General features: G+C 40.9%; 6 protein-coding genes across 6 annotated transcripts; 4 read left to right on the forward strand and 2 right to left on the reverse strand.

Annotated features, from left to right (window-relative positions):
• Positions 1-320: 320 nt before the first annotated feature.
• On the forward strand, positions 321-3,410 carry NEHOM01_2234 (uncharacterized protein; the record flags this gene model as incomplete). The annotated part of the gene is made up of 1 exon (XM_051491112.1): positions 321-3,410. The coding sequence occupies one exon, from the start codon at positions 321-323 to the stop codon at positions 3,408-3,410; it is 3,090 nt and encodes a 1,029-aa protein (XP_051347072.1).
• A 395-nt stretch (positions 3,411-3,805) lies between these two features.
• NEHOM01_2235 (uncharacterized protein) lies at positions 3,806-5,191 on the reverse strand (the record flags this gene model as incomplete). Its single annotated transcript, XM_051491113.1, has 1 exon — positions 3,806-5,191. One exon carries the CDS (start codon positions 5,189-5,191, stop codon positions 3,806-3,808), a length of 1,386 nt encoding a protein of 461 aa, XP_051347073.1.
• A 596-nt stretch (positions 5,192-5,787) lies between these two features.
• On the forward strand, positions 5,788-8,727 carry NEHOM01_2236 (insulysin; the record flags this gene model as incomplete). The annotated part of the gene is made up of 1 exon (XM_051491114.1): positions 5,788-8,727. The coding sequence occupies one exon, from the start codon at positions 5,788-5,790 to the stop codon at positions 8,725-8,727; it is 2,940 nt and encodes a 979-aa protein (XP_051347074.1).
• Positions 8,728-8,829: 102 nt separating this feature from the next.
• NEHOM01_2237 (uncharacterized protein) lies at positions 8,830-10,086 on the reverse strand (the record flags this gene model as incomplete). The annotated part of the gene is made up of 1 exon (XM_051491115.1): positions 8,830-10,086. The coding sequence occupies one exon, from the start codon at positions 10,084-10,086 to the stop codon at positions 8,830-8,832; it is 1,257 nt and encodes a 418-aa protein (XP_051347075.1).
• Positions 10,087-11,461: 1,375 nt separating this feature from the next.
• On the forward strand, positions 11,462-12,025 carry NEHOM01_2238 (uncharacterized protein; the record flags this gene model as incomplete). The annotated part of the gene is made up of 1 exon (XM_051491116.1): positions 11,462-12,025. One exon carries the CDS (start codon positions 11,462-11,464, stop codon positions 12,023-12,025), a length of 564 nt encoding a protein of 187 aa, XP_051347076.1.
• A 1,891-nt stretch (positions 12,026-13,916) lies between these two features.
• Positions 13,917-17,198, forward strand: NEHOM01_2239 (uncharacterized protein; the record flags this gene model as incomplete). The annotated part of the gene is made up of 1 exon (XM_051491117.1): positions 13,917-17,198. One exon carries the CDS (start codon positions 13,917-13,919, stop codon positions 17,196-17,198), a length of 3,282 nt encoding a protein of 1,093 aa, XP_051347077.1.
• Positions 17,199-17,249: the final 51 nt, after the last annotated feature.

A 17,249-nucleotide genomic window follows, 5' to 3' on the forward strand; every position in this document is an offset into this window, starting at 1 on the left:
TTTTAGAAGAATGTTATAGTCTTTGGGTCTTCTGCACTAAAGTGGGTAAAAAGCACAGTTGAATAGCTCAATTAAGAGTTGGAGTTACTCAAAGCGTGTGTGTAGAGATAAATGAATATGGTCGAGTTGTTCTTTGTTAATATCATTGATTAACAACTTTTTGTCATTATAGACCAGGTAAAAGTAACGGCGGATCTACCCAGTATATCTTAATCCACAGTAAAGATCAGATTATTTTTTCAATAATGGCAATTTCCTTTTAAGGTAATCTGATGAGGTCATCGCTTATTTAGGAATTTTTTGGCTTTAATTTCTAACCCATGATAAAACAATCAAAAAGCTTGCCTGCCAAGCTAATTCTAGTCCTCTTGCTCGTCTTAAGCTTGTTTAAAACATCAATTCAAAGTATGTGTTCTGATGATCAGGAAGTAAAGCTTCCAGATTATTCCTGTTCTACCCTAGAAAATGGTCTTAAATATCTTATCATTATACAGCCCAATAACCCAGTAACACATATTAGTATCTCTATCAAGAAACGGCACTGCACTACATCGGCTAAAGGCAAATACCTCAGCTGCATTTTAGAAACACTTCTCAAGTATAAGCTAAGCCCCGACAATAATCACAACCAATACCAAGCGTTCCTAAGCAAAACCAATGCCCAAAGGATTACATCTAGTAGGGATTTTATGACAATCGAGTTTGTTTCAAAAGAGCCCCTATCTCTAAACCTCTTAGATATTTTACATTCCGTTATTGTTTCCCCACCCAACCTACAACTAGCCGCCAAGATTAAAGAGCACTGTTTTCCAAACCTTCAACGTAATAAACCAGAGCTTCTTCCTACTGATGCCGAGATCACGAGCGAATGGACCAATACCTTATTCTTTCCAAATATTCGGCTTGTAATAGTTACTCCCAACAACCTATGTGATATACTAAACCTTCTAAACGGCCACGGCCGCCAGCAAACCATAGATCAGCCAGGCCAAAAGCCGATAATGTATCCACTTAACAAGCCAGCGTCCTGTCATTTGGCCAACCCCAACCGCGTAGTGATATGTCCTAAACCGTGTATCTCATCAAACACGAACGAAAAAACAATGATCCTTCTCTCCATTCCACTACTTGATGACATAACCACAAGCACTATACATCCACTAGCCCATCTATATCATTTATTCTGCTGCTGCAACCTAATATACAATAACTATATTCAAGCCCATCCAAGCAAGAATCTTCGAATCAAAAGAATGTCTCTAGCCTCCCGAGAAACCACGCTAAATATTAATGTGGCCATAGAAGTAGATGATAAAGATACAGTCCTGATTTCTGAGGCTTTAGCTATAGTAGAAGGCTTCCTCCAAGCTATCAAGACGTCTTACAAACAGCCAGACTCGGATTTAAACCAGCATTACAAAAAGCATATATCATCCGCACCAGGGAAAACAGAAAATCTGCTACTATTCGCCCTTCCTATTCTAGCCTCAGTACAGATGTTCTTTTTGGATGCATCCGAGATCATTAAGTTTGCCTTCGGTCCCGCGCCTCATCTCAACAACACCGATGAATTGGACCGTCTACTCGAAATCGGAATGAAACGAGATAATTGGCAAGTTAGATGCGAACTTTCACGTGCACACTGGCAGAAAATGCCGCAACAGATAGATACCGCCCCAGTTTCTCTATTCGTACCAGAAGTGGCCGCGAAAGCCGAACAAATCAAAAACATTATATGTTTTGGCCGCCCCGAAGCCCAACCAAACCAAACCCACGCTGCCTTAACCATTCAACCGCCTAGTTCTTCCAAAACCAACCCTCCTCTTCAATCACAAAATAGCACATCTATCCTCAAACAAATGCTGCCGTCACAACAAGCCCCACCCAGAACTCCACTATGCCCCGCCGATATTAATAATCAAGTCAACCCCCAGACCCCTTCTGCTAGTCTACTCAATACCAATTCCGGCCAAGTTACTCCCGGCAGTGTACTTCGTGACACACATACTGAGCCTGGCTTAGAAGCTTGCTTTTTCACTGATCCTCAGCAGCCAAAGGAATCGAGTGTTATAGTTGTGCTCGGCACCAATGATTACCTTGTTGACATTCAAACCTATGTCTGGCATGTTGCTCACGTGCTAACCGTATTAAATATCATCAAAAACGCCCATCACGATTGGTTCAAAGGCAACAGCATGCCTATTGATGCTCGGGTTAGTAGCGATGGTAGGATTATTGTTGTTGCTCGTGGATCAAACCCGCGGGCCACAGATGCTCTCGACTTGTTCTTTTCACTCTACAAAGCCGCCAACGGACTTATTCCTCAGAGCGCTGCAGCTATAGATAGGGCCAACAACTACTTTATGGGGGCACTCCAGCAACAAACACTTATTATAAAGAAGTCCATCTTTTCGGAGGTTTGGCGAACTCCTTTCTACACACCCAATCAATGCTGCGAGTATATTAAACAAAATAAGGCATCCAACGACATTCCGGTTGTTGATAAAGCTTTAATCAAGATAAAAGTAGAGAATCTACCCTACGCCTTCTTCCGTGAAACAATTAGTACAGTCAGAAAGTATATTACACCCAAGCCGTCCATTAAATACGAGCTGGTTCGTAATCACGACAAAACCATCTGTATATCATTGGATCCAAAACCAATTTCGGCTCTCGTTGGGTACTTTCATATCAATCCAATGGGCACCTTAAACAGAAGCAACTACCAAATGCTAGCATACTATTTGTTGATTGCAAAATTCCCGCCAAGAAGTATTGCGCGCCATGCTAGTGCCAAGGAAGTCCAAGCCTGGATAGATGCTCGTACACCCAACCCACCCGAGCCAGCCCCTAAGATGATAAAACCATTGACCAACTATCCTGCATTCCCCAAAACAGATGTTGACCTAGAAATATTCAATAATCTTGACCAATCCACTACGATTTTTGATGACACTATTATTCTGAACCTTACTTTAAACGGACGATATAGCCCGGCTGCAGTTTTAAACACGGTTCTAGCCTATCACATATACTTAGATTGGGTGCTTAGAGCTCTTACACCCGAACAGTTTATAGCCTGCAAGCAACGGGCACTGAATGACTTCTCTGCGGCCAATAGCACCAACAACCTATTCAAAAAGAGCTCTCTAATCTTCAACTGCAGCGACTTTTGGAAAGAGCCCAGTTATCAAGAAGAGCTCGAACGCACTCTCCGACAAATAACTAAAGAGGATCTCTACTCCTTTTTCCTAAACCACTGCCAACAACCTATGGTTGTGATATATAACTCTCAACCACAACCGCAACAGCTCTTATCCGCACCAAAACGAGCACCAACTACTTCCATAGATGAACTTGCACCCAGCCAGACCTTTAAAAAGGCCGCCCAAAGTAACCCACCTCAATAAAGGCATTCGACCATATTAACATGAGCAATAGTAATTCTGTACAAGAAGTCTCACCCCTACTACCCCATTTTAGACTAAAGTCACTAGGTGTCTAGCCTGCCTGAATTAGCAATTACCACGCGCGCAACAAGACCATGCAATCGCATAGGATTGTGTTTGGCTGTTGTGTAACGAATGGTTTATTTCCACTTAGTAGATGTTGCGAACTTAACATAGACGATTCAATACTAGCCCACTTCGACTGCTATGTTACGACAATTAGATTTATTAGTTGAGTTGCGATTGAATTGAGTTAGTATTGAATTGAGCAGATATTGAATTGAGTGAATATTAAGTTAAGCTGAGATGCACATGCTAAATCTTATCGCGTTTGGGAGAATGGACAGAGTAGGCTGTTAAGAAGCCGCTCCATGTAAATGAGCGAGACGGGCACAAAACAAACCGCCTAGAGCCAGGTGGATGGCAGGAGAATTGGACAACCCCCAAGACCCGGATGAAGGGGCAGATGGTGGCTTAGTGGCTATATATTCTACCCACTCATGAATACTGCCGGACGTCGTGTTCTTTGCTAAATATGGCTTAAGCACAGCTTGCAACCGTTTGACTTTCCCCAATGTATATGCAAAATGATCAGACACTATCATTGCATCCTGGGACAGCTGCTTAATCCTTTTAATCGGAATGATATCCTGAGGTCTACGCATTAGCAAGTCATCGAACACATCCAATCGCATTCTATGGCCATTTGGGCTAAAGCATTCGCCATACCATTCTTCTAACTCAGTAATAGGCGATAGATCTCTGTATATCTTCCTAACTGCCTCATCGGCGGACATACTTTTTATAATGCTAACAACGTTTAGATTCAAAATGGCATCTATTTTGCTTTTGTATTCACTCTTGATCTTGCCGCTAACATAACCATTCTGACGTGCATTGGGGATGTTTAAAAAGCTAGAGGCCATCAATTGCATTCTTAGTACGTCGTACAGGAAGTGTCTAAATTGGCGTTGGGCACAAAGGTTTTGGTTGGATGTAGATGGAGATCTAATCAATAGCCACCAAGCTTCCACCGCATTTTGAATATTATCCCTAGTAAAGTCTAACAGCTCGAACGGACTCCAGGCAAACAAACGTTCCGCATAATTCATAAACAGACTCTTTCTAATTAATACAAACTTGTTAGTAGACTCCGTTATATCCAATGGTCTAAACAAAGAAACAAGTTCGATTCCCGTGGCACTCTCAGTTATATTTCCAAGTAATTCAGCACACTCACGGGCCATGGCTCGATACTTATCAAGCGTCTTTACAGCTGCGTGCAATGCATATGCTAGAGAATCTTTCTCAAGATCAAAAGGACATTGCTGACCACCATGGGCGCTAATTGAACGGCAATTATCTAGCATTGCAATAATTCGTTTTGTATCCGAACTGCTTAGTAGCCCTGGTAGTAGTAAATCATCCCAATATCTTATATATCTTCTAGGCACATCTATAATATCAACTATTGTGCTGTCTTCAGAATCAAACTCCCGGCATCCTGGATTGGCATCATATCTAAGGGCCGCATCAAAAAACTTCCAGCCATTGCTTTTTAGAATGCATGTATCTTGCCGCCTGACAATTGCTGTACTCTCGGCACTAGTAGTATCACCACGCCAAGCCAGCAGCCAGGCCAGACCAACCCATAATGGTTTAAGAAGCAATTTCATATCTTTCTCTTCTTCCCCAAATATATACTCTCTACTTCTATCAAACTGATGTATGGCCATTGCCATAACCTCAATACCATACTAGCCCAATAGCTCTAGAAGTAGAATACAAACAAGGTAGGAGGCGATGAGCAATGATATAGAAAAGTGGATTAGTAGTTGCAAACCAACCTCAACCCATTTGACATTTTCATCTGGCTATGTCTTTAGGTTTGTGGCCACACTAACCAAAACGTGCACTCCACCTGACCAACATGACCTCTGACAAAGTTGCTCGCTACCCAGCACTCACTAGTCCAATACCAATACGTAGCCTCAGTAGAACACGAGGCTTTGAACCAACTTATTTTGCATATTTTATCTGCATTTGATATGACGTCATACTCTTACTAACAACTACATTTATTTAATAAAAGATAGCAGGGCGCGCCCCATGAAATGTTTTGGGTTAGTATATATTGGCTAATAGATCATGTTCATCTCCTGAACATTATAAAATGACATAATAAACGAAAATAGCAAATACTTTAAAAGCTGTATGTTCCCGGCAAATTATTTCCTAAAAAGGAAACGCGAAAAATTACCTAAAAAGGAAATACGAAAAAAATTACCTAAAAAGGAAGGTCTTACATGTTTTAATCAAAAAAATTAAATATTCCTCTATGATTAGTCAAACCAAAGCCAATCGATTGTTGTTCTTAGTCGGACTAGTTATGGTCGGATTGAGTTTCGCCAACGTTATTTCTCGGCCCAATAAAGATGACGAGCCTAACCTGTTTCGTAACGGTCAAATCTATACCAATTTGCAAGGATCACTTGACCATAATAGCTACAAAACCATTATTCTGCCCAATAAACTCCAAGTTGTTTTGATTACAACTCCCGAAAGTGAAACAAGCGCCGCTTGTTTAACCGTTCAGGTTGGTAGTATGCACAACCCCAGCGACCATCCCGGTCTGGCCCATTTTTTGGAACATATGTTGTTTATGGGCACCGAAGCCTATTCTAATGTTAACGACTACAACCAATTTCTCCAGGATCACGGCGGGAGTAGTAATGCTGCAACTTCTCTGGAGTACACGACATATTACTTTGATGTTTCATCAGACTATCTCGGCAAAGCACTAGATATATTTAGCGGCTTTTTCAAGTATCCACTAATTAAGGCTCAATACCTCGAAAAAGAGTTGGATGCCGTGCATAACGAAATGGAGAAAGGAATGGGGAATGATGTCAGACGATCTTTTATACTTGGACAACACCTTACCGACCCCGAGTCTCTACTATCGAAATTCGGAGATGGTTCGCGCGAAACTCTCAAAGATACCAAACGAGAACATTTACTTTGCTTTTGGAAGCAGTACTACCGGCCAGATAAGATGCGGTTAGTAGTCTATGGACAAGAATCGCACGATGTCCTAGAAGGCTATGTCAGAGCGTACTTTTCGGATATCAAGACCCATACTGACCACGAGTGGATCTTTTCCGATCCGCCCTACGAACTACTGGATGACGCCCTTCCCAAACCAAACGAAACTGATACGTCACACGAGCTAACCCGACCGGATTTACAAAACAAACTGGTATACTACAAACCCCAGAGCCCTAAAAACACAACAACCCAACTAACTGTTAAAATCAACCTACCCCAATCACTCCATGCATACGAAGAGAAGACAGTATCATTTATAGTTAGTGTGTTTAATGAAGGAAAAGAGCTGAATGGATTCAACCTGCTAATCAACAATAGCATGATTGTATCTGCCAGTTGTTCTTCTTCTAAGAAGACCACTGTAAGTTCTATAACAGTTGCAGTCAACTTTAAGTCCAGTACGCAGCCACAGATAGAAAGTGTTCTCAATCTCATCCAGGCTAAACTAGAAATGGTTCGCCAAATGGGCACACAAGAGCTCTACGATACTTATAAGAAGATATTCCAGGACCGAATGGAGGACTACAGTCCCAGCGGACCACGTGCTACGGCTTTAGAGATTTCCCGAAACCTTCCATGGATAGCTTTAGAAGACATTTTCTCTCTATCATACCAATGGGAAGCCTTCAATGCCCAGGAATTCTATCGTTTTGTTAACATCGCCCTAGACCGTTCAAAATGGCTAGTGATGGTTCGAACAAACGAGATGCCAGCCGATACTCCTCTCCAGACCGAGCCTTATTACGGCATTGAATATGCAGTAGTGGACCTAACTGGCAACACTGATGCCAAAATCGATTCAGTTGCCCAACAAATGGAATGGGATGCCAACTATGTCTTTGAAGAGGTTGATTTGACTATGGCTAGAGAGAACAATCAACTCTCAGCTAAGTTCGGCAGTTTTATTACAAACACCAATCTCTGCCCCTTTATTGAACAAGACAAACAGGAGTATGCTATTTCCCACAGTGAGCCCGGTTTAGACGCCCATCTTATCCATAACAAAGATATCACTACGAAAAAGACCAGGGTAACAATTGTTTTGAAGACTCAGGAGTTTGAAAAGGACGCTGCTAAACACGTAGCTTTCCGTGGATATATATCCGCTTATTTGAAGAAGTTCGATTCTAAGCATCGCGAGCAAATCAGGATATCTAACACCAATATATCGTCTCTCACTGCTAACACCGAGGAAGTTTGCATAATATTCTACGGTTATCCACTAGTTATTCAGAGTCTCATTGATTTATTCTTTGTTGAGTTTGCCGACCCTCGCCAAGATTATCTTGCCATGGTTCAGTTCGCTGCCCCCACTATGTTTGAGAAACTTCAATACCTAAAGCCTTTGGATGCTTGTGTGTCATTGGGATTTAGAATGTACACCCAAACACAGCCTTTTACCCCAACTGAACTCATTGCGGCTGCCAAGAACATTAAGCTCGAGGACATAATTGTTGTTTCTCAGGCCAAAATAACTATCTTTGTGTTCGGAAACACCACTGAAAACGAATTCCACCATATCATTGCAACAGTCAAGAAACACGTTACACCAACCCCTGCGCCGCAAACTGCCATACCCGGCACACTATCAACACGCATTGAGCTGCCTGCTGAAGACAAGCTTAACAATGCCATCATGTTAATCCATGAAGTGACCGAATTTAGCCCAATGAGAAACTTTGCGATAGCAGCATTGATTTGCCAAATCGAAAAAGAGTTGGTCCACACTCAGCTCCGAACCGAAGAAGAGCTTGGATATATTGCCTCTTGCGAACGCATCCATGGCTACAATAAGGACTGGCATCTCGTCTTTATTGTTCAGGGGTCGAAAGGCTTAGCCCACACCGAGACCCGCATACAGGCTTTTATCCAAGGCATAGGCGACCATATTGCCGGCCTCTCTGATGATGACTTCAAGAAGCACCAGGTGTCTCTTATAACCAAGCTAAAACAAAAGCCTGCCAACATCACCGATTATGCCAGGCGGGTATGCCTTTATTGGGAAAACATTGAAGAAGGTCTGGAAGCCAAGGCCAAAACCCAGGCCATGATTACCAGTCTCGCCAAAGAAGAGGTAGCTGCCTACATGCGCCATTGTGCCAATGACTTTGTGACAATCTGTTCTTCTAACAAGTTTGCTAAGTCAGCAACTGCGCAATCTACCCAATAAACTCGCTTAGGTTTTGAATATTATATATGCAATGCTTCTTTATTTGAAAGTTCTATAGGATAGTACTGCAATCTTAGAAACACATGTGTTCTGGATCAGCAATTAGAGTCCCCTGTCTTGATCAGACACATTTTGACCAAGGTTGTTATCAATTAGGTTAATATAATCATCCCAGGCCGGCAATGCCGCTTGGTAGCGCTGAATAAGGGAGTTGATTCTAGCTTGGTTGGTTTGAAAGGTTTGTTTTGGTTCTGGTAGCCTCCAGCTTGTGCACGATATGATGGCGTTGGAGCAAGGTAGATTGAGTGTAAACTTGATGACTTGATGAATGACGCCCATGAACTTATATACGCTAAGAAGCATTGTTAGAATATCTTTGGCTTTAGTTATACCCGATTTGACAACCTTGGAAAAGTGTGCTATATAGTCGTCATAAGTTGTGACTTTATCAGAATCATTTTCAAGATATGCAATAGTATTTTCGGTTTCATTTAAAAAGGTGTTTATCTTATCGCGGTTTTTAGGTGTAGTGGGAACCAAGTGAGTGAGAAAGTCTATAATAAAAAGCATGTTTTCAACTGGATCAACGCTGCCATCGGGTGGTGCTAAACGGCGATGCTTTTTATAACCAACTAACTTTGAGTGGATCTGCTGGCAACGAATGGTAAATTCGCCGACCTTAGTACGGGCAGCAATTATATGGATGAATTGTCTGGCAATTTGACGGCGACGGTCTTCCCAGGTTGTGGAGTCCGTTTGATCATATTTCTCTATTTCATCTTTAAGGCAGTTCAGCTCCGGCGTGGTCAGATAATGGCCGAGCCACACACAAGGCTCTGCAAAGCTATCAATAATCTTCACCCACAGTAAGTTGTAAGTTTCAGAAGGTGTCAGCACCAAGTTAACTTTTGTGTTCTTCCGATCCCTTAGCCGTTCAATGAATGACCTAATAGCCTTAGTGTTCAGATGGCCGGCCCCTCTGGGAGGCCCGAATACCATAGAAGGCATGAAACGAGTCGTAATATAGTCATCGCATCTCGACAATGCCTCTTCTCCGCAGGCCATTTCAACCGCCACATTCATCATGCCTTGAATGGTAGATACACTCTTGTTTTTTAGAATAGCATTAAATGATAGAGGCTCTGAATTGAATTCTTCAATATCTTCTTGTTGAGATGTATGCGAATTGGATAACTCTTCAAGACAATTTTGCTGAGATATAAGTAAACTATCTAACTGACTGGGCTTCTTATAGAACCATTTCTGGTATACGATGTAGCCGAACAAAGCAGCCGATAGAACAGCCGCCGTGCCAAGTATAGTTATAACTATTACGGTGTATTTTGTCTTGCTAGCCATTAACAAATTTCAAAATTATTGTCTGATAAGATAATAAACCAGTCATGTGGTTGAATGGTACTTAAAACCCAATATAATTGGTTCCAATTGAACTAGTCTGTCCCTTTCAATAAATTGCCAGAGATTGAGTTATTATAATTGTTGTGAATTTTTCCAAATATTTCAATCCAATCCCTACCAATATTGTAAAGAGTATACTTTCTGATTTTCTTTTTGGAATTTCACTTAGTGTTGGTTTATTATCTTGTAAATCTAGATCTGCTTCAGTCGACTACAATGTTAATTAGTAGACTGCTGAGGAGTATGGTTGTTTAAGAGAAGTACTGTATTTAGATATGTTTAGGACACACAGACACCAGGACGCAATAGTAAGATAAACAACACGGTCTGGTTTTATTGGGTTAGCACAATAAAGAACTGTGGTGTTTGTACGATTCCCCCACATATCTTTAATGGGGCTATCGAGATATCTCTACTTTTAGACGAGTAAGTACAGATAATGTAGGTATTTATTCCGTACTACTTTAGATAAGCCAAGATATTCCAAAACCAACTCAATCTTGTTATCACTTGTTTCAGAGTATAAATATACGACGAAGATTGATAAAGGATTTCTATGGCATAAAATGAAGGATTTGCATAGAACTATATCAGAACTAGAAATGGCTCAGACTCGCATATCAACCCGATATCAACACAATACTAGCCTGAATGATGATTTGTCTTTCGTTGAGTGTATTTGACTGAGAGGTCTCTATCCTCCCCTGGGGCACAACAAGAACACATAGAGAAATTGAGCTAGTTTGGTTTATTTGAGTTGTAGTGGTGTAAGGTTGTGATGGTGTCAGAGTGTGTATGGGGTGGTACATTATTAAGCCATTTTATAGATTGACGGACGATGGTTTTGTAGTTAGACGGACATCAACTGAATTAAGGGTTCCATTGCTAATCCATAAGCTAAATAGGCAAGGCCATTCTTCTGATAATTGATGATTATAAGTCTATCCTCGGTCAACTTTAGCATGTTTAGTTTGTCTGAATCATAACTGTTTCCTACTGGGCATTTATTCCAATACACTAAAGCATTAGCCAGTTCAACTCACGAGTCTATATCTGATGGGTAAAGTTGTGGGTGAATGAGTGGGTGACTAAGTATTTTTAGTCTTAAAACCTTATGTTCTCTGTCTCTTCCTAGATAGCTAGAAAATAGATCACCTCAGGATTCACAATGTTATATAAAGTGGGCAGAAACTCCCAAAACCCCCAAAGCACCACAATGAGTCTATCTAAGTTTAACGCACCTCCAGATGAGGTTTACTATTCAAAATCACTAACCTTTTACACTTATTACTTTTTAATTACGTCATCCCTGTAAATGAGTATCTTTAAAGGCATTATAATCTTACAGGATATATTTCCTAGTCGAGCGCATGTTGGTGTTGCTGCGGCAACCCTTGCGCTATTTAGTTTAGTTATTTCTAGTTTGTTATTGTGTGATATGATTCAAACCATCGTCAAACAGAAAAGACGACATCGATCATTTCTATTAGGAAAGACTAATGGTGATATACCAATGAACGATGCTGAAGCTCGTAGGGCGGCCAGGAAACGCATAATGCAATACGTACTACTTGCTCTCTTAATCGTCTGGGTCTTACTCTCTATCGCTGCGGTTATTGGTGCTGCATACTATTTAAGGTTGCATACTGCAGCTCCCCCATCGACTATACGCGGAAGCTCGACAAAGAATGCGGTTAATGCAATGGGTTCATCCGGTACAACAGCCACGACATCTCAAGCCGTCTCAGACCGAGTACAAAGAAGTGTTGATCAGGCCAGTAGTTTCCTGAGCTTTAAGATTTCAAATCAAACCCAATACTATCGGCCGGCCCCAGATCAATTACCTATTCCTCTGCATTTAATGCCTCAAACCCAGTAATACCATCAGGACCTACAATGCTAAACCAAATCAGCTGCAGGACAAAAGAAGACTAAGGGCTAGTCAAGACCAGACAACTGAAGATCATTTTAGCCGAATGTGATGATATGGGCAATTTTATTATTATCTCAGCCCAATCATACATTCAAATGAAAAGAACCATACGGACACCTACTGAAACTTATCAGTTATTGAAAAGTACGGTCTAAGTATTAGTTGGTTTCGGATGGATCTGAGTTTTAATTGTCTTTGGCTGATAAGCTGGTTAAGTAGTTGTTTCCTTTTTATGAAGACTACTTTAATCATGCTAATCAGACATTATTTTTCCAATATCTATACTGTACGTGCTTTTTGTTTCTTTGGCTAGGCTGTATTCGAGCTTATTGTTGGAATGATATCTAGCCAACAGTTAGTATTTTGAGTTTAGGATTGGCTTGGTGGCCGATCGGTTTTGAATTCTTTCTACCACCCACCCAATAAATTAGGTCCATGCACTGTGCGATCATTTTCTCAACACCAAGTATCATTCTAACGGCGAAAGCAATTAAATGATACACTTCTTTTTGGCAATCAACCATCATCAGGACTCACCATGCTTTATCTAATTGTTATCTATTTAGGATTCAGGGCTTGTCTTCTATCTTTAGCTAGTGAATTCACCGGGCTGAAATGCTTTAGTACTAGGAACAATTTATCTATTACTATGAATGATTGCCAGAGACCCGGTATTTGTATTAAAGGAACAGAATATTACACGGGTAGGTTTATCATTAATGCGCTTTAATTTAAGGGCAAGACTCCTGTTCAATCAATAATCTTAGGGTGTGTTTTCAGTTGATTATGGCGTAGATGTTTTGAATTACAGAATGTACTGAATGTTGCCAGTTTGTGTGGAAATAAGTAACCTGGAGTCTATTGGGCTGTTGGACAGAGATAAAAATACTTGTACTATTCAGTACCAATCTAACCTTCTTTCTTTGAAGGGTTGATTTTGATTTAATTACCTACGAAATCTAGGCATGCCCAAGAAGTGATAGTTGTTCCAACAAGTGTTCCAGGATATGGTGTCCTCACTGGTCTCCACTTTAAAATGAGTTATCTATAGGGTAAAGTTCTTTATTACGTATTGTTGGTTTGGTTTAGTATTGGGTTGGGCTAGTAACATTTTGAGTTTGGTATCGCAATTCCAAAGTATAAATATACTCTAACTTGGAGAGATATCTCAAGACGACGCAAACAAGGAGCACAAGTTATAGAAGTTAAACCCAGTATATTACTGACTCGAGTAAGCTGAGTTGAATAAATTATATCCCAGGTCGCTTCTAAATCTATCTTTATTTGGCTGTGTTTGGTTGTAAGGTTGTATCTCTTCTCATGGGTACGGAACTAACTCAATTTACTTATCTGATTTTGGTATAAATGAGGCAATTGCAAAGACGTCAACTGGGGGTTTATTTCGCTTTCGGTGAGGTTTAAATCGGGCATCTCATCTTAATACTAAACCAAACTTGACGTATGGTCTTTGCCAGGACTTGGGTTTAATGTAAAGTCTATTTTGGCACTTCATATTGAATAGATTAAGATACTTATCTCATAGATTTATATTAAAGTTGCAGGAGGTCGTAGTGCCGATAAATGGTTGATATTACTGGCCAAGTTGGTCGTGTGAAAGAAGAACAGTGACTGTATGCCAGCACTTTATTTAGATGTAAATAAGTACTAAATTCAGCTATCGATTGTGGCCGATCGAAAAATAAGTCGTCTAGTTTTCTAATCTATTTTTAACAAAATCATATTTTTGAATTTCTTAAAGATCTTTATTGCTCTTATCAATTTCCTGGATCAATAATCCTGTGACCTCTATATATATTCAATGCGATTTGCAAAATCCATGACATTATCTCTGCGCATGAAGACACTATCAGGTGCTTGCACTCAGAACAAACCAAGAGGTTCATTGCTGTGTGCCAGTAATTACAAACACGTCCCTAGCACTAGCCATAGCACTAGAACTACTCCCTTAAGAACCAATGCTTATACAACCAAGCTATCTCACTACCGAGTGATGATATCTAATTGGACTGCAATTAGATTGTGTGTCTTGTTGGTACTGTTGCATTGGACCAGTATAGTGAGTGGCTCGAGTATGGAAATAGATCAGCTGGTTTTGCCAAGTTCAGAGGAGATACTCAAATCTCTAAAAGATGTTGGGCTCGAATGGGCTCGTTGCGATGCTGCATATATAAGTGCTATACTATATCCTCCCCAGGAATCCACAGAATCCACATCTGGTACAGATGCCAATACTAATACAGATTCACCCCAACAGAATTCTACACAAAAGCCAACACCTAGGTATGTGATAGATTGTTCAAACAAATCCATTCGGTTTAAGCCCGGGCGCAAGTGCAACCTGGGTAAGGAATGCTTGAATGTGTTAAAATGGGTTAGAGTGATTAAGGCCAGAAAAGTTCTAATTAAGTATGCTAGAGGCACTAGAATGTACTATCAAGAGGGCCAGGCGTGTTTGTGCCGACTGATTAACATCTTTGAGTGTAAGGAGATGGAATTTTTGGCTAAATACAGCGAGAGCACAGACCCATATCCAGATGAATTCGATTTAGATCTGTGCCGGAAAGAGGCTAAGGATGCAATTAAGTATGTTAATTTGGCGCCATTGAATTTGCGTGTTGAGACAAATATACCATCAAGTATCTTTCTAAAGTATATATTTGAAAGAATCGTTATATTGCACCCTATTTCACATCTCACTTTGTATACTAACATGATACCAGACTTAACTGCATACTTTGTGCCTCTATTAATGCTAGACAACTACTATTTCACAATTCGATACCTAACCCCAAAAGTTTATGTCGACTTAGAGCGTCTTATCAAACAACTTCCCCCCAAATGCGTCCAAATCACCATTGATCTCCACGAAAACATAGAACCGATAGTATCTGGACTTGAAAACTTACCTAAGGAAGACATAACTATAGCTTTAATCGGAAAATTGGATTGTATTGACTATCTTGTAGATTATAATCCGCGCCCAATCAGGGTTCATATCTTATCCAATAATGAGCAGCCTAAAGACCAGACTTATATGTTGAATTATTCCCAGGAAGATCAATCATTTTCTGAGCCCCGTATACATGCCGACAAACTAGTTTATACAATCCTGGCTACGCACCCTTGCGATTTCTTGTTTTACTACAAACGGATATTGACTCCGGAATTCTTTGTCCAACATGGCATTATTGTTAACGATGTCCAGACTGTGTATGCTGATGACCGAATGGACTTTCGTGTGGAACTAGATAACCTTTGTAAAATCGGTGGTTTATCAAAAATCCCAACAGATCTAGAAGAAAAGAAGATTGAGTGTCTTGGCCATGCACTTAGTGAGCCCGGGTGGAGACTTGAAGACGCGGTTAACATCAAACTTAGCGCCTTCGACAGGAATTCTGTCTTCTGCCAGCATATATGTTACACAACACTTAGTATTAGTGGAGATACAAATCCAACCCAGCAAGATCCTCCCCGGCCCCAGATCGACATCTGCAGCAAGCTTTTAGATGGGCTACGAAGTGTCAATGCGCAAGAACTTCGTATCTCAAATGTGCGTGATTATCCTCCAACTGACATTAACATTGACATGGCCAAGTTAAAGCTCCGTTTAGCTAATCCTCGAAAATACAACCTCAATGTCAAGACTTTGATTCTAGACAATGTTGATGAATGTATTTTATACCGAATGCTAGGCTGTTATGAGTTTACTTGCTCAGACAAAACTGAAATTCATCTCCTAAACCAACGCTTTACTAGTCTTGCTTTCGCCCAAATACTAGCTCTTCCTATGACTGAAAGGATCTCCAAACTCGTAATCGAGGGCGCCGCTCGTCTAAATGAGCTCAAGCATTTCCACCAGCGAAAGGAATTGGATGGGTTCTCACTGTTTAACTATCTCGAGGAGCGTAAAGAGAAGAAAGAAACTGAAGAACTTGACCTCCACAAGCTCGTCCTAATCCCCGAACCCATCCTCTTCGACTCGTATAACATATCCTTACAAGCGCTCAAAGACCTTGGTGTCCAAATAACAACCCCGCCTAATGAATACATCACAGATCCATCTTTCCTCCACCAGCCCCATATGATAGACATGAAGAGTTTCACCTATTGCACTGCGACTCTTGATGCCTTAAAGAATGACCTCGCTACTTATCAATCTGCCTTGTCTATCCAGTCGGACCAAATCCCAGCCCAGCCCAATCCCACTACTGATCTGTTCTTGCGTATCAGTGGCGCTCAAGTCTTAACGAAAGCAGATTTAAATACTATTATCTGCTGGGTAGGCTGCCGGCTCCAAAATCTAACAACTCTCTGGCTGGCCAACTTTGAACTGACCGAAGAAGACCGAACAACTTTGAGTTCATGCGAATATATGGCTAAAAGTCCACCCTATCTTCAACTCATTCAAATAGAGGATACTACCCCCGGCAAAGACCCAATTGAGCTATCACTGCATCTATATCATAACAATCTGCAGGCAATTAAGGCCGACTCTGAACATGACTTCGTTGCAGTACCATATAAACTACTATCTCGCCTTTACACCTACTGCGACAAAATTGAGGATCACATTTCCGGCTACAATGACTCCAATCTATCTTTTCAAATCATCATAAAGGTTCTCAAGAAAGAGAAGTTGCTTGGCGATGTGCCAGAATGCCAAGGGTGTAATAAGACTCTTTATATGCCATCAGAGGAAACAAAGCGTGAGCGACCAGATACTAACAAACCAAGACGCCAATTCAACCCAAAGACAAACTTCCACATACTTTGTTATGTCAAGTGTGGAGGCACATTCTGCATTCATTGTGCCAAATCAATGCCTTATAGGCACCTCAGGCAATGCGACATGTGCACGTACCGAAAGCCAGCAGCTACTTCCAAGCGGCTTATATCCATTCCCTCATCTATCTGTATCTTCCCTGATATTAGTGATACCGCAACCACTATCGATTCCGCGTGGTCCCAAATCACACGGCCAAACGACAGCCACAACTACTTTTACCTGGTCTATAATGACAGAAAGTTGTTAATCAATGATATTAACAAAGAACAACTCGACCATATTCATTTATCTCTACACACACGCTTTGAGTAACTCCAACTCTTAATTGAGCTATTCAACTGTGCTTTTTACCCACTTTAGTGC

This window comes from Nematocida homosporus, assembly GCF_024244095.1.
Source record: "Nematocida homosporus strain JUm1504 chromosome Unknown 4433, whole genome shotgun sequence".
NCBI classification, from domain to species: Eukaryota; Fungi; Microsporidia; genus Nematocida; species Nematocida homosporus.